Raw genomic sequence first — 21,176 nt, forward strand, 5'->3', positions numbered from 1 at the left:
TCAGAAACCTTTAGAGCTTTTTTCTCTGTACTTTTTCCACTATAGCTATACTGGGAAGGCATGTATAATAAAAGGCCTACTTCAAAAGAGAGATGTTTTATTTCTAAAAGCAATTATCTCATTTTACAAGGAAGGCTTTTCAACCTTAAATACTCAATTTTTCTCAAAAATATATGATTATACTGTTATAGATCTACATAAATAAAGCAAATAGCTGTTATAATTAAGATATGGTTATCTTCAAACTAATTTCCACCTTCCATTCTAATAGTTTGTTTGCAGTTTTTCACATTGCATTTCCATAAAATTTAGTCATTTAAGAAGTACAGCTTCACAGAATTCGAATTGACCCAGATTACATCCCAAGCTGCCACACCAGATCAACTTTGGCAACGTGTGGAAGCTGCTTGGTCTGCTGTATCCCAAGATCACATCCAAAGTCTCTTTGAATCAATGTCGAGGCGTGTGGCAGCGGTGATCTCCAATAATGGCGGCTACTCTGGCTACCGATTCTGGAAGAAAGCACACTTCACAGAAGTCTATAAATTTAATCATTTTATACTTGGTCAATATGTTATCTACTAAATAAATTTTGTTGTGATAACTCTTGTCTTTCTTGGTGTTGCAATTTGGGGGCCAGCAGTGTATTTTGGCAACATACAGCATAGCCTTCAAATACATTTTTGTTCCGTTTCGGTAATCAGAAAGTACTCAATTTTCTTCAATTATTAAAAGTTTAGTTTTTAAATTTATTATCTGTTTTTGCTATGATTCATCTAATTTACTAAAACAAAGTTGCTTACTTAATAATTCCCAGAAAGTATACTCTCAAATTTGCATTCAGTATTGAATGAGATATTATACTTTAAATAACTTTTATAGGCATTTTAAATTAGAATATTTTTCGGTACTTCCTTATTATAGTGCTCCCAACACTAAATTGCTAGTCAACCAAGATATCACGTCGAAGTCTCACCACCTGTTCCTATTTCTAGTTACATTACATCTCGATTTGATTAGCGATTAAATTTTGGAGGCCGTTATAATAAGAAAGTACCTCTTGTTGACCAAACCTTTAATTTGATGGCTTTCCATGTTGCTATGTCTAATAGTCATGACAAAGACACAAAAGAATTTATCAGCAGTTTGGATTCCTATTTAACTGGACTGAGTTTGAAGCTTAGTTTGAGTATGGCAGATAAGTGATACAAAATTTACTTGAATACATATAATTAAGGATTCATATTGCTATATACAATCTTCTATTGCTATATACAATCTATAATTGAGAGGACAGTCATACTGTTCCTGACAAAGACACAAAAGAATCTACTACTAGCAAAAGTCAACTCAATAAAAAAAACTCAATGGAATCTTCTGCCATTTTAGATTTCTATTAACTGGACTGAATTTGAAGCTCATTTTAGGTATGAGAGATAAGTAATACATAATTTGTTTAAAATAATAGCCATAATTGCAAATTATAATTGTAAATTTTTTCTTTACAAGTGATTTATGTATATTACTGTATGCATTTATGTATTTTTTTATATTATGCATTATCATTCATTTATAAATATTAGCTTACAAAAGTTAAGCCCTTGATGGTAAAATCAACAAAAACAGAAAAGTAAAGCTTTGATCAACACCAGTCTATGTATGAACACAGCAAGTGCATTTATGTATGAAAGAAAACAAGCATTATGTGAAAAGGTAATAATAATATTTAATTCTCATGAATTATATGATGATGTCACATTTGGCTCATTAACAAATTGACGTTTAAAGTTAAAAACAAACAAAACTTACATTAAAAAATATGTGACTAGCTAGACCCTCACACAAACTTTACAGTGACTATCAATGCTTTTAAAGAGGTGATGAACCAATGCAGATGCTTGCAATTGCCATTCTTCCATTAGGGTAGTTCCAACTGTCTGAGACTGGCTGAAGGAAGTAAACATGAAAGGACAACATGCCCAAGGAGACCCGAAAATTTTTCAGTGGGATTAAGGTTGGAGAAATACAGCAGCCACTCCATATGAGATATGTCCTGATTCTCCAGGTATTCATTAACAATGTTCACTCAGTGGGGATGGACATTATCCTCCATCAACAAGAAATCGGGACTAACTGCTGCAGCAGAGAATTTCACAATGGGGTTTAGGACTTCCTTTCGATACCATGCAGCCATCATAAAAGATATGAAGCTGGGTACGATATCCCACTGAAATTCCAGTCCAAGAGGCTTCCACTTCTGAATGTGGGATATTTGATGATGTTCTGGATCTGATCATACCAGCCTCTCTTTCCAGATCCTTACATGCTTATCGTTTAATTATACTATTTATCGATATACTTTGATTATACTACTATATCGTTTGATTATACTAATTACGTTTGATATAATATTATCAAATTATATGTAAATTTGAACATCCATGAACTGGACTTGACTCCAGCTGAGACAGTCCTACTGAAATATTTACAACCACTTTAATCTTGTCTCTCTAGATCGAGTGGTTAGTTTACAATAAACGCTTGGGTCTCAGACATACAAACCCTTCCCATGAAGCATTTGCCAGACATTATTGGCAGATATTATCATACCAAGTGACATTGCAACCATGGATATAAAAGTAGTGCAAGTCATTCTCTGAGTCCACTTGGATACTATAGTAATAACCTTTGCTCAACTGAGCATAGGTCTCCTCCAAGCTGTTTAACTTGTTTGACATTGGTTCCAAATTCCAGAAATTAATGACTGTTAAATGCTAAAGATAACAGCAACATCTTTGATTGATTATCCTGCTTCAATGCATCCAACAGCATTCCAGTGCTCACTATCTAGCATTTGTCTTCTTTTAGCTATAAAAACACAAATATCATCAAAAATTATCCTGCAAAAGTTATAAACTATTCATATCAACATTTCAATTAATCTCCTCAAGCCCTTCAAAATGCTGGTATGTTCAACAACTGCCTAATTAACCTATCTTCAGACAATAAATTGTGACTGGCTGTATCATACAGCATTTTCATGCAGCCATTTGCATGAAAAATTATTTTCAAGCATGCAAATTAAACCACACTTTTGAAAATTGATAATTTGAATTACATGCGTAGCTTTTGGAAGGTGTATTTTACACATTTAATATACCTTTATTTGATGATTATAAATAGAAACATAAAAAAAGTCTAATTGTAAAGTTATATAATGGTGAATTAAGTATATTAATTAATAAATTCACACAAGAAATAATTACAAATAAAGTTTTTATTCAAAATTCATATTTATTTTCATAGGCTCATATAAATATATATATATATATATATATATATGTAACAAACTAAAATGGACGGATTTACATCACAACCTATAAAATGGACATATTTACAACTTTCAAAATTCATCTTAATATCACAAAAGTCTATTTGAAGTAATTATATTCATTTTAAATGCAAATTTAATGTTTAGAAAATCTAAATTTCAAATTTAGATATATAAATAACAAGGAAAAATTTAGTTAACACTAAAATAATTCATTTTCATAATTTTTTAATTATATGTACAAAATTTTTCATTTGCCAATAAAATTTCTCATCCATATCCATTTTAGCAATAATTCTTTCAAAAAGGTGAATTTCACAGCAACATTAAGTATGGTATTTCTTTGTAACCATGTCAAAATTCATTGCTTCAAAGTCTGACTTAATGTATATGCAGTTACTTAAAAATTTCACTTCCAATACCATGTTACTAAAAGACAGATAAAAGGGGGAGGCACAATTTTCAATTTTCCTAAGATAAAAAACTTGATGCTATAATTTAAAATGAAAATCCATCATGTCTACGCAAAATTCACATTAACCAATAACTTTATAAAATAAGTGTTTTCATACAAGAAACAAAATACACTGTCTGAAAAGTTTTAAATAGTGACTGACTTTTAAGACTACCTTTATTTCTTCCTCAGTACTATGTATGGCAACTTCATACAGGTTTTGTAAAGAGAAAAAAAAAATGCCAATCTGCTTAGGAAATTGTAGTTTTCCCTCCAAAACAATGTCTGGTAACAAACCATTATCTATAATTGAGAGGACAGTATTAGAACTCCTTCTACATAGCTCATAATTATTATGTGATTTTCAGGCATTCTCAATGCTTAGAGACTACAGCAGGGAAAAAAAAAAAAAAAAAAAAAAAAGAGTATGTGAGAAGTGCCATGGTTGAAGTATTAAAAGTAACATCATAAAACAATCTATTTAAATTTTTGAACTGTTAATAAAATGCTATAGAAAATGTAATTCAATGCAAAGGACTCAGTTTAGGAAAAGAAAAAATATATAAAGCCTGTAAACATCATCTTGTTATACATAAAAAGCTAGTCTTAAAACTTTTCAGTCAAACATTGTAATAAAAATATAGGCAAAACAAATAACACAAATGCAGATCAATTACCGTAAAAGGTTTTTAAACACTTGTATTATCTTATATAACACAACAAATGTGAGAAATATTTTAACTAAATTCTGAATAAGCAGAAAAAAGTACGGATTTGCAAACTGTAAAATTTTATATTTTCTCCTAAGACAAGGTTTAAAGAACCACAAATTCATTGGTATAAATGAGATTCAATCCATAAATGTCCAAATACAGATTAGAAAACTATAATTTACAAATGATACGATACACAGTTGCCATCACCGCTAGAAAACCACTTATTTACAGTACACGTAAAAAAAAAACTACACTACAAAATTAACACCAGAGCAAAATAACAATGCTAATGATTTAAAAAATGAATATCATTTTTAAAATTTGTGATTATTACAATAATTTCATATCAAATACAATAATCGAAAGTGCAGACCATGAGTCTGTAATGAATTCTTATAAAAAATATATTTCAAATTAACAGAAAATAAAAGCAATATCAAAAATTTCCCTATCCAAAGAAAAACAGCATTCGCTGAAAATCAGATTTAATTAATGCAATGTAACTGGATGCAAATCAAATTCAGAATGCTGTTTAAAATAATGCATATAACAATTAAAATAATGAAATATGCAGTATAAAATGGAAAAAATTATTCAAAAATAGGTAAATAATAAAATTTCTTACACAGAGTAATATTAATTAAGCTGCCAATCTGGAGATAAGACTCACATTTTCAAGCGTAACAGACCTTTTATAAATTACTTCTCTTTCATAAACTATCCAGTTTATTTAAGCAAGTTTTTGCCAAAGATGGATGTACTAGATTAAACAATCAAATTTTCACAACAAAGTAATCTGGAAAAAGCAGCTTACACCTAATCTAATTCAAATTTAATATATCAGTATATCTTAACACAATATTTCATGAATTCAAAAAATAATATTTTTTAATTATTCATTTAATTTAAAGAAATTAATCAAATATTCAAACTGAAACGAAATGCATATAAATGAATATGTAAATTTTTACAAAGAAGAAAACTTAATTAAAAAATATGCAGAGTTACATATGCTGCATCTTGTCACTGTTGTGCATTAAATATGTATATAATGTCTTAATGCATATAAATGAATATGTAAACTTTTACAAAGAAAACTTAATTAAAAAATATAGAGTTACATATGCTGCATCTTGTCACTGTTGTGCATTAAATATGTATATGATGTCTTCCATTTATTTCAACAGTATATATTCATTTACAGTTTGCAGAATAACGTAAAGTGGAATGTATGAGAGATAGTAGAAAAATATAACTTACTACACTGCTGTCTTATTAAAAAATGAGTGCTGACTTTAACTTCCCCTTTCCTCTGCCCAATTAAAAAAGAAATATGTAAAAAACTTATAACTAAAAAAAACTAATAATAATTAAGGAGGTATTACTTTTAGATGGGCTGGAGAGCTTGTATATTCTACATTATAATTTTAGTATGTTCTCTAAAATGTTAAATTTTAAAAAATTACATTCTCCTTTTGTATAATAAAATTATGTACTTAAGGATTACTAAAAACAAAATTTAAATTAAAAAAGTCTGATTAGAAATAAATTTATCATCTGCATCTAACTATACTAATCAAATGCCAAGATAAAGCACATGACTCCACAAAAATTGCATTAATATTTCTACATTACATTAATGTTTAAACATTGCATTAATGTTTTACTTCCTTAACTGAAACTTCAAAACACTTGTTAAACCTTCATATGTTTTAATAAATAAAAACTACTTATCTTTGAGATTAGGGAATGTTTATGCAAAGAAACTCGGTCACAGGGATATCACTTAAAAAATAAAAATCATAAATTATATTGTAGGGTTTATATTTATTTTAACTAACATTTATTTTAAGTTTAAACTATCTTTCCTGTCAAGCCTTACTTTCCCCTGGAACTGCCAATGCCAGAATATGTAAATTTGAGTAGAACGCGCAAGGATTCAAATTATCAGCGGAAGTATTCTGATTTAAATAGAAGGAAACGAGTTCGGTGTGATATTCTTACTTAGCGAGCGCGGAGGTAGTTAGCAAGAATTGAAGAACCCCGCGTTGCGGCCTATGTGCTTGGCGGGAAGTAGTGGTAATCGTTCCAGTGAGCTTCAAGTCTGCTGAATTAGCAGCGGTATTGTAAAACGCGGTGAGTTAGTTATTTTAGAGAGCCTCGTAGTTAGAATCTTGTCTTTACTTTCTTTTCAGGTTATTATTTTTATTTGACTGCCAAGTTGGCACAGTCTGTGAGCGTCAAGAGCACGCAATTGTAATTTATTACGTTGAATAAAAAGGGACTTAAACCCTTCACAAGGCTCTATCTTTTATACAAGTTTTCACAGTCACCTCTTGGTTGCGTGCAAGTTGGAGGCACGCAACGTTATAATATGATAAAAATATAATAAATTTCTGCATAAAAATGCAGTATAATTAACAGACCTTTTAATAATAAAAGCATAATCTTAACTAAAATCATACATAAAACAATTAAAAATAAATGTGTCAATCACTACCTACTAATCACTCAACAATAAAAAATTTGTATTCTTAATATAGGTATGATTACATTCAAAATAATTAATATATGGAATGTTAATTTAGAATACAGAATGGAAAGAATATAGATCTGCAACTTCTCAATCAATTAAAATGACAGCAACTTAAAGTGCTAAACCATTACTTCCTAAATAATTTTACAAAAATTCCAACTTTGCTGTACAAATAACATATATAAGAGGAATGTAATGATTGTCCTGTGATGAAAAACTAAATTTTTATGATGAAAATGTTTGTAATGCATATATTTTCATGAAAAAAGTATCAAACATGACTACAGAGGTTTAACTATAAAGTTGAAATGCTTGTATTAAGTATCATAAAAGCATTTTTTTCATTGTTATTACTCAAATATTTATTTAAAAAGCATCCAGTACCAAATGGTTCCACTAAGGCAATTTTATTAAACATCCCTTATACACCAGGCTAAATAAATTTTGTACTGCTGCAGCTGCTAAGATACTCTGCCTGAGCAAAACAGTTCCTTAAAAAACAAAACAGCTTTACTGCTGTAACATTCATATTTTTATTCTAATTTTAGATTAAGTTATTGCACAAAATATACTTCAGATCTTTTCATAAATAGGCATAAGACTAAGCATGATAAAACTACAATGCCTTTCACTTACTAACCATGCTAAACATTATTACACATATCAGCACAATAAATTAAACAATCCAGTTATTAGGGCTTCATTATATTTTGTAATTAGTGTTTTGTTATTTCTCTCCTGTGCTTTATAACTCTCTGTTGACAGATATTCTTTGTTTATATTTGTTCACTGCATCAAAATTACAGATAACTGCTCTCAACTCCTGCTCTGAATTCCTTATGGATGCATTATCTTTATCAATCTGCTCATAAGAGACAAGCTTGAGCCACAGCTTTGAATATCAGAAGTGCTTTGTGAGCGATTTAGTAACATTCACTTTGTTGGGGAAAATTACTGAATTGAACAACTATTAGTTTTTCCTCCTGCATATAGCTTTATATACGAGACAACATTTCAAAGATTTAAATAGTCAAAAAATTACAGGAAGCTCAGTAAATCTTAATATTTAGAGATGATGAGCTCAGTCATAATAAAAGGATTAAAAAATCACCAGGGAATAAATTGTTGAAGTATAAAACAGAAGGACAGATACAGTACGAAAGTGGAAAAAAATAGAAAGAATAAAAACAGCAAGAAAACAACAAAAAATATTTTGTTTGTTGGAAAAGAAAAAAAAACTAGATGAGGTAAAAAATTCAAAATACTTAAAAATGTGAATGCAATTTATATCAGTTCTCAAAGAATCATGAATTGTTATGCTATGTACAAGTATGAATTATTATGTTCTAATTTGAAAACTGGACAAATATAAATGCAATTATAACATTGTCAATATGTTAATACAGATAATCTTGAAATCTGAAGGACTGTTGCCAATATCTGCCAATCTTGAAATCTGTAGGACCAAAAGATTTTTGCATGGAAATTGTGAGGTTTTTATGCTGCACCTGTCAATGCAATTTCAACAGAATGCCAAATTCGTTTAAATTTGCTTTATAATGCTTAAGGTTACTGAACTATTTACAATGTGATTCTAATGTAAAATATATAAATATTTAATTACACATTCAAAAGTTTATAGTTTTGTTTACTAATTTTACTTTATTTTGTACTTTTTAAATTTTTATATGGACAAAATTCTCTGTAAGGAAGAAAAGTTTTTATTTATCAAAGTACTTTTATATATAATGGGAGATAAAATTAATAATCTACGGCAAATAACAAAATTAATTAGTTAAAAACTAATTGCACATTTCATACACTATGGCACATGAGATTAAATGCAGTAAAAAACAGAATAAAACATCTTCACTTCATATCAGTTAGGTTATAATCCGTTCACTTCACACTGACTTAAGCATGTTGCAATTTTCATTTAAAGAACCTGTTTCTGCACTCTTCTTCACCTATTTGCCATTCAGATCCATTTTTTTAATTTGAAAGATGAATAGATGAAAAGATGAGCAAAATAAAAGACTAAAAATTTAAACTGGGAGATTCCTATCAGGTAACCAGGACATGTAATGAAAAACTGAAAGAACTGCAGCTATGAAATAACGAAACTGACTAGAGGTTTAATAACAGCAGCACATGAAATATATATCTACCACTAATAATATTACACTTAAAATTATCTATTTATAAATATATTAATCACCTAAATATAAAATTATCACTATTTTATTAATAATCATTGCTTATTGCATAATCAACTGTTCTAAGAAATAATAAATACACAAGGATTTTTAAAGTACCTCACCTGTTCATTCTGAATTATTACGACTGAATTTTGACAGATCAAGAGTTAATATACTTTTTGAAAGCTTACTCGAAAACTAAAAATGACAAATATTTGCACAATAACAAAGAAACTTTAATTTGAAAGGGGAGAGGAAATACCTCTCTGAGAGTCTTTAGCATTTATTATATTTTAATACAAGCATGTCAACTTACATAAAATTAACTCTTTACACCTAACACATACTCGGTAAATTGTATAAGATTAAATAATGCCTTAACAGTGATGTTTAACAAATGTTGTCAGAATAAATACCAATTGAAACATCAAGTAATCCTGAGTCTGTGTTTAACAAAAATCTTCAGGTCTCTTACTTCTGCATCTTGATGAAAGTGAAACACCATATTACCAAATGAATGAAGTTCATTTTCTATTTTTTTTAACCAAACTATGGTCCCTTTCCATACTCTCAGATTAAAAGTAATAAAATCTTTATCCATAATGGAGCTATATATACTTTAAAAAAGGCATATTTATGCTTAACAAGGCAACTGTTCCTATAAATGCCAGAGACAGAAAGTCTGCAACAGCGCTTGAACCAGATACAAGTAATCCACATGCGGGAGGGCACTCAACATAGTACGATTCTACAGGAATTTAAAAAAAAAAAAAAAAAAAAGTACAGTGCACATATTTTAATATCCAAAAGTAAATAAAAAACTAAATTTACAAATATTGAAATAGATTTTTTTTAAATAATGACTATAATACAGAAGTGAGAAAATAGATTATAACAACATAAAATTGGGAAAATGTAAAAAAAAAAAAAAAATTAGAAGTCGTGAAAAATTATTACTTACAATTTCACACACACATAAAAAAGCATATTTAGCTTATTTAACTTATAGTATCCTTTCCAGAAATTTGTTTATAATAAGATATTTCTCCTACAAACAAACAAAATATAAAACAAGTTTTAAAAATGTCAATAAAAAAAAACTGCTTCTGGAGATTATTTTGCACCAAGATATAATCATGTATAAACATTATATTTTTATTAATTTGTACACAGTGGTACAAATGTTCACAAAAATTATATTAATTAAATGGGTTGAAAATTACACTGCTGGTCATTAAACTTGCAACACTATGAAGGAAAGCAGATGCAAAAAAGATATTTGTTGCATGCAAACAGTATGGCATGAAAACAAAATGATTAAATTTGGAAGCATTTTGGAGGTTTGAAATTAGTAGAAACAGCTGTCATCTTTGGCAACTAAAACTGCCCTTACCCCATTAGGCATAGAGTTAAACTGGGCTTGGATGACAGAATTTGTCAACTCATTCCATGCTGCTTCAAGTCTATGCCACACTTCATCAACCGTATTAACTGGAGAGGGGTGGGGGGCCAGTCTCTCTGCAACCCGAGACCAGATGTTTTTAATGGGTGACATATCTAGAGACCATGCAGGACAGGGCAGCAATCGAATACCCTGTATATAGAGGAAGCTTAGGACACGACGTGCAACATGTGCTTTTGCATTATCTTGCTGGAACATAGCATTTGGCAGGCCTCGAAGATAGGGCACAACCACTGGATATTAAATGTCAGAAATGTACCCATCTGCGTTCAAATTACTGGCGATCCGAACTAGAGATGTGTGTGCCATGTACCCAATGACTGCCCAAACCATCACACCAAGTGCAGAGCCCCTATGCCGATATCAAATACAAGCAGGCGACATGCGGTCTACTTGGACACTGTAGATATGTATACGACCATCAGAACTGGCACGTAGAACCGAGACACGTTTAAAAAGCCATCACTGTGCCGCTCCTGAACCATGCTTTGTCATCTGACGCACCAGAGTCGCCATCTCTCTTTATGCTGCATTGTCAAGGGAAGCCGAAGTAATGCTCACCCTGATGATAGTCCACGCTGCTGCAAACGTCGGCATACCTTGCGGGCTGATACGGAGCTTACTGCAAACATGCCCATTTCCTGACTAATGTTCCATGATGTGGTCGTACGCTTTTGCAGGGCTGACCTCACAATATGTCTGTCCTCTCAGGCATTAGTGATGGGAGGGCATTGAGATCCTGCATGCCATTCTGTATGACTCTCAGTAATCCACTGATTTCTTATTCACATGACAATGGTTGGATGTCGACCAATGCAACCGACGATATCACGGAGCGATAATCTACACTTTCGATAGGCTACAATCCTGCCTCTATCAAATTTGGAAACTTGCTGGTAAGCATTTCCTCTTCTTATTCGAGGCATAACACGATATTCTGTTATGCCTTGAAGATATTCTGAGCAAACTCCAACCTTACAAAGCACTTTCTGAATGAGAAATTCACTACACAACTTTTCTTTTATACAGTGCGTAAGGTGACGTTTCTCCCTCCTGTGTCGTCTAAATGCACTGAAATACTAATCATTTGCATATCCCAACTTCTTATTTTCTTGTGATTTTGACATTCATCAGATCATTCCTTCCTAGTGTTGCAATTTTAATGGCCAACAGTATATATTAATATGTGTTTTAATGTTTTCAGTTTGATGCTGTTGATTTTTGCTCAGTTTCATGATTCTAATGTTCTCAGTTTGATGTGTGATGCTGAAGGATTTAGTTTTTTGATAATTCCTTGCATTTCAGATGGAAATGTAGGTACAATAGAACTATTATCATTGTTTTTATTAAAAAATTTCATGCAGTTGATCATAAATAAAACTATTTATAAAATTATTTTCAAAGTAACTAGCGAGAAGATTAGCTATTCCTTGCTCAGTATAAGCATGGGTATTGTTGTAATGCAGAAGAAGAGTAGGGTGGGAAGTCTTAAAATAAACGCAAACCAGAGCTTGCTATTTGAGATAAAAGCACTTTAAATTTTGGTTTTAAATGTATGACAGGCACAATATTTTTACATGCATAGAAGTCTTTATCAAATCTTGATTAGGATTTACACTCTTTTGAAAAAAAAAAAAAAAAATCGAAGCACTAAGAAAGACTTTTGCAATCCTGATGAAATTTGGTATGCAAAAGCATCTTATCGAACATGCACATGTTCAAAGTTTCAAAATGAACAGGAATTGTGATCATAGCGTGCATTTCTAGTGCGTAATTTGCAAAGTATAAAACCAGTTACAGAGGCAGAAAATTTATCCTTTTTTGTTGCTGCTATTGTAATTCCGTAAAAAAGCAACTAAAGATGCAATTATGACGATATCGAAGACCTTACAGATAACTAAACGACTTCGAACGTGGTTGCATGAAGTTGGGTGGTCATACCGAGTATATTCTGCCACCTACAGCACACAGACACTGCTGTGCACAGACGTTGGCAGAATGGTTGCCACAAGGAAATTGCCGACAAAATGAAGGCTCTGGAAGTCCAAGGAGCACAAATGCAAGGCAAGATAGGATGATTGTTCGCCAGGCCCGAAGTGCCCCAATAGTATCATTGTCGACTATTTCAATGCACTACAACCACATCTATGCCTCCCCTGGTACCGTCCACCATCTTACAGCGCTTGTCTGAGGCGGGGTTATGCTCACATAGGCTTTTAACACATCTGCCTTTGACCACACAACATCAGTGGAGTCGTCTGGAGTGGTGTCACAGCCGGTTATCATGGCTGCCATCATACCGGCATTGTATAGCATTCAATGACGAATCCCGCTTCCCTCTTGAACCAGTTGACCACCGTGTTCATGTCTGGGGAGGACGGGACCATCGGTTCCTATCAGCTCTTGTTTTAAAAAGGCATACAGCCACAACCCCAGGTGTGATGGTGTGGGGTGTTATTTCTTATGACAGCAGGTCATCTTTAGTCATGCTCCGTACATCTTTAACAGCTCAAAGATATGTTGATACATCCTGCGGCCGGTTGCATTACCCTTCATGGCACATCATCCTGGGGACATTTCCCAACACGATAATGCCAGGCCACATACCGCTCACATATCTCTAGACTGTCTCCGTGTGGTTGATACTCTTCTTTAGCCAGCAAGGTCATCAGACCTTTCACCAATCGAGATGTCTGGGGCATGGTAGGCCGCCAGATTCGGGCAACATAAAATATTGTAGATCTGGAACGAGAACTGATGAATGCCTGGCAGAATGTGTCGCAGGATGACATTAGGAACCTCTACCACTCCTTGCCTTGATGAATTCAAACATGCATTGCCGCCAGGGGCGGTTGGACCAACTACTAATTTGAACACTCAATGGGTGATTGTGAGGCGTGAGCAGGTACTACGACCTTGATTTTTTAATCATTTTATTATCTGTGTACGAGATATACACATATTCAATTTCATCAAAAACAACCACTTCCTTCATGATGCTTTGATTTTTTACAAAAGAGTGTAATTTACAAAACATCAGCCTACAAAAAATTAGTGATAGGCTAGGTATTTCCTAAAATGAATTCTCAGCCCCCTCCTGACCCAGTATTAAAATTTGCCTCACTAAATTTTTATAATTTTTTTAGTTATAAATTATTATTTTTTTAAATATTGCTAATCAAATAAAAGGGGAATTATTATAATCATAAAAAGTCATACAATTTTATGACTAATGTTTCTAATTTACAAAATTAAACATAAAGATCTATCAGAAAACACACTGAAATTTTGAGATTCATTATATATATAACAAATCCAAACATACAACCATTACCATTATAACTTTTAAATATTCTTTAAATCTAAAATAAAACTTGGAATTCAAATTTATTTTCTATATAACAATTCTTTCTGCGACAAAAACAAACTGATTTTTTTTTTCAATTATCAGGTTATTAATAATACAATAAACTCTTGCTGAATGTAACGGATATGTCATTAATACATTGTGTGTACAGCAAAACCACCTTTCACAAAGTTAACGCTCTGAGCGGCCAGGGTTTTCACTAAAAAACCATACATTTCTCGAAACTACTATGAGAACAAATTATTTTTTTGATTTTAGTGTAAAAACTCTCCTGGTATTTCATACCTGGATTTTTTTTTTTTCTTTTGATGTATTTTCTTAATTTCTTTCACATTTTTTAATATGCATTTATATATACGTTCATACAGATATGACAAAAAATATTATATATACGTACATATACGGCCTTGCTGCTTAGAGGGTTAATTCCAGTGAAAAAAAAGAAATGTGTTAGGTATAATTCATATTAAGAAAGTATGTATAATTTAAATAAATCCAAATATTGTAGTAATAAAAAGGGGAAAATGAAACAAATGTTAATTGATAGGATTTTTTATCAGTACTTATTGAGGGCACAATATATTTATTTTTTAAAAAACTTGAAGATTTTTGCTTCGGACAATAATTAATGCAACTCTTTAAAAGTTTCATGCTAGGGAGGGCAGTTTTTCAATGTTTTTCCCAAAGTGTCTTCTTCTTTCTTTATTTGGTTCAGTCTTAAATGTAAAATCCGATAGTTCCTCAATCTCTTTTTAACAATTCATTTAACTTGTCAGCTGGTTTTGTAAGATCTTTCAATTTTTCATTCGTCATTTCTCAATTAATTCTCTGACCTTTCCTTCTTCGATTATGGAAATCATTTGCTGCCAAATGCTTTTGCAATTTGTGTGATTTCTTTGGTGCCGTTTTTAAACGATGAAATCCTTTAAAATTGTTGATAACTTCTGGCCATTGCTGATGCCACCCAGCATTCAGTTTCGATAAATGAACGTTGAATTTGTATGACTGAAATTTCAGTGTTGAAGAAATTAAATGGAAACATTTAAGTTAATATGTATGTGCGAAATCGTATTCTGCAATTCTGCACATGGCAAGAGTTTACTGTATTCAGCAAACGCAAATATATGACAGAACAGCAATCAAATAATCTAAATAAGTCACTTACCTTCAAGAGTGATTTTCTTTTGATCACGGCCAAGCTTATTAATAGCTTTACATGTATATGTGCCATAAGAATCTTCATCTACAGCAGCAATACGCAGTTTTGATTCAACAAATCCTGATTCAGAACTAAATGTAGTAATGAAATATTCTCGCTGATTGTCATATATCTGATGCTGGTCTTTTAACCATATTATGGAGGGTTCTGGATATGCTTCGACTTGGCAATATAAATCCACATCATAATTTAATGCTTGCTTATAATGAGTTCTTGGAAGAGTAACTATTGGTGCAACTATTAAAAAAAAAAGTTTATCAACATTTAAAATGTATTACAAAATTGGAAATTGTATTTCATTTTACACAAAAAAATGCTTTTACAAGCTGGAGGTTATTTTATAGACTGAATAAACTTCACTTAAATTGGATTAGGTCTGGCCATTTAATTTAAGCAACACAAACATTGACTAATGTTTAATTTAATTTTTTAATTTAAATAACACAAAATTATCTGTCTAAGTTACGTTCATTTTTTGATTAATAACATCTCATGAAATGGAATTTAACTTCGAAAACATTATATTTTCTTGGTTTTTAAATGAAAATATTTTTTTTAATTATGCATTGTTATTTAGTAGTTTCACAGAACAGTATTAATTTTATTCTCAGACGACAAAAATCTGCAAAAGAATATCAATAGCTACGTTAATGAAAAAAACGTGAATAATGAGATGTTAAATACTGCCCCCCGCTCCAATTTTTTCTTTAATTAAAAAAGCTTTTTGGAATAAAAATATTAATTCTGAAGGGGAAAAACTACAAGACCTATGAAATTTTTCCCTTATATGCACAAAGCTCTCACATGATTGAAAAACCATTACAAAATGACTAGTACCATAATTTCGAGTAGCTAAGCCGCCCTGGCATATACGCTGCACACATGATAATTGACTGGAAAAAAATAAAAGGTCATCTGATAAGCCGCAACCAAGCATTCTGAAGCATGGCAATTAATATTCATTCAGTAATTCCCTGCCATATTGGTGTAATCATCATTGATAACATTTAAAACATAAATATAATCAGTAATATATAAATAAAGAAGAAACATCTTACCTTGAACATGCCGAAAACGAACTCTGATGATTTCTAATACATTATTTTTACGTTTTCGGTAAACTCCATTTATCAGCATAAATTACCACATTATGAAAAAGAATATGTAAATTAGATAAACAAACAGAATTTTCTAGTTAAATTAAACTACATTTATTTATACAAAACCTTCAAAATTCAACTCATCGATGTCTGATTTAAATAAATTTAACAAATGACCATAAGCAGTAAAAATGACCAAAAGCAGTAAAAACGTGTATGAATGAACACAGCACAGGTCAGTTTCATCATTCTGTTTTAAATCACTTCTTTCAACATCACTATCTTCACTTTCATTTTCTTTTTCAATGATTTCTGATTTAATGAAAGCCGATACGATCATATAAGCTCAGACTGATCGCCATGCTCTATCGACACATAAGGCAGCCTCCTCATACGAAGCTTTCTCATTCGTCCGGAATTCATGAAGGAATGGAGTCCGCTTTGCATCCATTCCTCCCACTGCTTCATAGCTCGTGCTTGAAAGTTCTATTGATAGTGAGATCTAGCGGCTGTAAAATTTTTGGAAGCCCACCTGGTATCACTGAGACATCGGTGCTAAGTTTTTTTGCTTCTGATCTTATCGTATCTGCTAAATAGGATCGCATTGAATCCAGAACAATGATTTCTCGGGGTTGAAAAAAGCACCTTTCCCTTTCCGATAAATTTCTCTCAGGCAAAACAACATCACTTCTTCGCACATTCATCCTTTCATTGGTGCAAATAATAACTCATTTTCGGAAGTTTCCTTTCGGAATCGTTTTTCTTTTGAAAATTATCAAAGGCGTTAACTTTTCTCCATTGGCAGTATAACCCAAAACACAAGTAAAAGAGGTCTTTTCTTTCCCGGTTGTTAACACTGAAATAGTTTTTTTCCCTATTGAATAAACAGTTCTGCTCGGAGGCCAGTCAAAAGTAACGGGGACTTTGTTCATATTAATTATTTGCCTTCTTTTCAAATTTTGTTCTTTAATTTTCTTAGATGTGTACTCCAAAAAAGTTATCTTTTTTTTTTTTTTTTTTTTTTTTTTTTTTCAAGCCAGTCTACTGGAAGCTTTTGTCTAACTATTTTTTGGTCTGGACGGATAATTTCTTTTGCTTCATGAACCTGAAACACCAATTAGGTCGTCCAACAAAATTTTTAATGCCCATTTATTGAGCAATTATCTTTGCTTGAAGGCAAATTCTAACTGTTGATACTGATAATCCACTTTCTCTCTGCTCTACTGTGCATTTCTCTAAATTGTCTTCCAAAACAGGCCTTGGCTATGACACCAGTTCGACGAGATCTTTTATTCTTAGGCATTTTCTCTAATTCTTTTTGTTCAGACTTCCACCGCCGAATGCATCGCTCGTCAACACCAGCTGTATAACTTTTTCTTCGAGTAGGAGCCATAACAATAATAAGTGCAAATGATAAGGCAAACAAAAAGCAAGCTACAAAGCAGTAAAAACGTGTATGAATGAACACAGCACTTGCAAGTAAACGTACCTGCTACCAGTAAAACAAAACGTCATAGGAAAATGCGGGAAAAACCATGGAGTTTTAGGAGGAAGTACATGCATCAGTGTCTTTACAGAGAGTGCCACCTACCTTAGGAAAGTTTGGACCCATTGCACTGCCTTAGAGCAATCTAAGGTTAGAATATTGCAGCGAATTCTTACCGTTTTGCTTCTGCGTTACTTACGATCTGAATTAGCAAAATTTTAAGGACAGAAGAAAAATAAAATTCCCTCAGATATGCCACTCTGGTGGATACGCCGCCAACCTAAATTTTTAACTTTTAAACATGTATAAGCCACAGCTTATCTACCCGAAATTACGGTACTATTTTTTCCAAATTTCTGCTTTTATTTTAAAGTTAAAATACTAAACTAAATATAATTTAAATTTAAACTAAATATAACTTAATATACTATTCTGTATAAGTGAAGTAATTATATGCTAACTGTACTTATAACTGCACTGGTTTATTAGTGCAAAGGGGCAATTTGCCTAGAAGAGCTATTAATTTCATTTTGGCATTTTGCATTCATTCACTAAAAACAGCATATCACTTTTTAAATTGTTGCCACCAAATATTAGAGCCATGTATTATATTTAAATAAATTAAATAATGAAGAATCTGCATAAATGTATACATGTTTCTCAAACCGTGATAAAACAATGGTACCTAGAGCCATCAAATTTGAATAACGTATGTCTCCATCCAAACATGGGCATCTGGAAGCCCAAATTTGGAATTTGTTTCATTACCTACTTCATATTTTGTAAATGAATTTAAGAATTATGTCATTTATGAATTTTTGATTAAGAAACTCAAATGATTTCAAAGTAAGCAATGTCAACACCGTACAGGGGAGGGGGATTATCTCCAATGCACAAGACTGTGTATATGAAATTCTAAAGGCATGCTCTTTTAAATATTTTGTGATATTGCTGTTGAATTGAATTTCATGGTTTAAGTACAAAGAACGTGATATTTAACAAATAAAGGTAACACACAAAATGTTAAGAAAATGCCTCTTTGGGCGTAATATAAAATCTGAAAGTTTTTTTCTTTTCTTTGTCCAAAAACAAAGTGCTGAAGTGTTCACAGAATCTACCACATTCTTTATAATAAGGAAATTAATTTAAAAAATTTTCATCATGATACAGGTCAGTAAAGATTAATGCTGCAGCTTTTAGGACGTTTTTTAATGTAATGTGCTATTTTGTATATTCCAATTTAAGTTCTAAATGCATAAGAAAGTTAAATAAAGTTAACATGAATTACTATACAGCATGTCTGCTGCAACATTTAAGACTTTTTTCATTAATGTAATATGTTATTCTAAATATTCCGATTTTAAAGTTCTGAATGCATAAGAAAGTTAAATAAAGATAACATGAATTTTACATACCATGTCAGGTAATACTTTTAGGACTTTGATCATTAATGTAATGTCTATTCTGTATATTGTGATTCTGAACGTCTGATTGCATTAGAAAGCTAAATAAAGTTAACACAAATTAACATATCCAGAATATTTTCAAAGCCATTAGTCACAGTCACATACTTCTAATAAAAAAAAAAATGTCTTAAATAATATAAATACTTGCATTCAGCATTTTTAAAAGAAAAAAAAGAATTTTGTGAGATTTATGATAAGTTTTTACATGTTTTCCTAGTTCCTATACTTAAAGAAACTTTTATCCTTACTACAAAAAATAAATACAAAAAGTTTGACTACTATATGATAAAAATTCACCCAAATATTTCCTCTTAACACCTTCAGGATGGGTGTATCACATATGCATCAGCAGCTAATCCTCTTACAAGACAGCATGCTGCTAGCACAACTAACCTTGGAGACAGAGTGTTACACCAGTGCAATGCAGTATGTGATGCACCAGTGCATCACCCGACTGCTAGTGACATTTGGGACTGATGCATATATAACACACCATTTGAAGAGGGTTTTTAGTTCAGCAACATGCTGTAGCGAAGGCACTAAAGCTGGTGATCATGTTAAGAGGCTAGATATAAATTAAAGCACAAAATGTTTGCATTTACACTGAATGAAAGATAAAACAATTTAGGAAAAGATTTTTGATGTAAGATTAACCCATTAGCCGCTGGTGTAGCGTTGACGCAACGGTCAAAATAAATGCGTATATATATATAACTACATAAGATATTTTATACCAGCAGATATTTTTGTGTAGGGAATATTATAAATATTATTTCTGTAAAAAAATATTTGCCTTCAACAATCATTTTGTTTATAATAATTAATCTCATACTTTCAAGCATTACGGGGTATTTTGCTGAAAATAATGAAAAAAATCGCTGTTTTTATGAGTGATCTATTTTTAGTCAAAGTCACTGTTTACCAGAACATTACATCAATCAAATGTTTATATTTGTGTTGGGAAGGAAGGGAAAACAAGCGTTGCATTGACGCAACGTCAGGCAGGAAATGGGTAATCTCCTTTTTTACTCATTCCTTTCGATGTTCTGGTTCATGTTCTGGCTGCTTTAAAAGTGCCTAGAATGAGGTATTTTACATTAGAAGAAACCCTTCAAAGATTTTTTGATGAAAAAAAAAAACAGATGAAGATAACGTTAATAATGACCAGAATGAAACTGATATTGTTGTTCCCCCAGTGATGAAGAAGAAGGGAATGACAATGTTTTAAATAATAATAATGATATTTTACCAAATGATACTGCTGGGGAAGTTGAAATTCACATATAAAGTAAGTTTTAGCCTTCTAAAAGCAGTGGCAGTCATACGAAAAAGTTTAAAAAGCCGAAAACTGAAAACTTGAAATGGATAAAAAAGGAGCTAACAGTTATGTCTTAGGAAGACAATGAAGAAAGAGATAGAAGAGGAACTATAAAAGACAAAATATAATGTAAAACTAGTGGAGAGATTTTCGATTTTCTTTTTGGTTCAGGCATTCACTCTCTTTTCGTTGAACAGACAAATATATACGCTCAGCAAAAAAAAAAAAAAAATCGTGCAGAATTTATTGCATCTGAAGCCTATATGAGATGATTTATTGGAATATTATTGCTCACAGGATATCATTCTTTACCTCAAGAAGAAATGTTTTAGTCTCTTGATAAAGACATTTCTGTTCCTATTGTATGAGAATCGGTATCACGTTTGCAGTGAGACTATATCTAAACTTATTAAATAAGAAATTATGACAATTTCGTATCTTTTCTCACGATCTAAGTATTGACAAGCAAAAGATTCCTTATCGAGGCAAACATTCAGCAAAGATGTTTTTAAAAGGGAAACCT

General features: G+C 31.5%; 1 protein-coding gene across 3 annotated transcripts in view; it reads right to left on the minus strand.

The window, feature by feature from the left end:
• Positions 1 to 1,747: 1,747 nt before the first annotated feature.
• Positions 1,748 to 21,176, minus strand: part of LOC118184963 (lachesin-like) — a 69,381-nt gene continuing 49,952 nt past the window's right edge. For 2 of the 3 annotated variants that reach the window (XM_085821930.1, XM_035354720.2), the window contains 2 exons: positions 15,230 to 15,520; positions 4,186 to 9,983 (listed from right to left, as the gene is read on the minus strand). In XM_085821930.1, coding sequence (XP_085678056.1) covers positions 9,844 to 9,983; positions 15,230 to 15,520 — 431 coding nt within the window. In that variant the 3' untranslated portion in view covers positions 4,186 to 9,843. Of the gene's footprint in view, positions 2,869 to 4,185; positions 9,984 to 15,229; positions 15,521 to 21,176 lie in introns of those variants that run through there. The other variant, XM_035354721.2, reaches the window with a different exon arrangement.

The sequence above is a fragment of the Stegodyphus dumicola genome, chromosome 8 (assembly GCF_044657685.1).
Source record: "Stegodyphus dumicola isolate Sdum_Otavi_A_Nest chromosome 8, ASM4465768v1".
NCBI lineage: Eukaryota > Metazoa > Arthropoda > Arachnida > Araneae > Eresidae > Stegodyphus > Stegodyphus dumicola.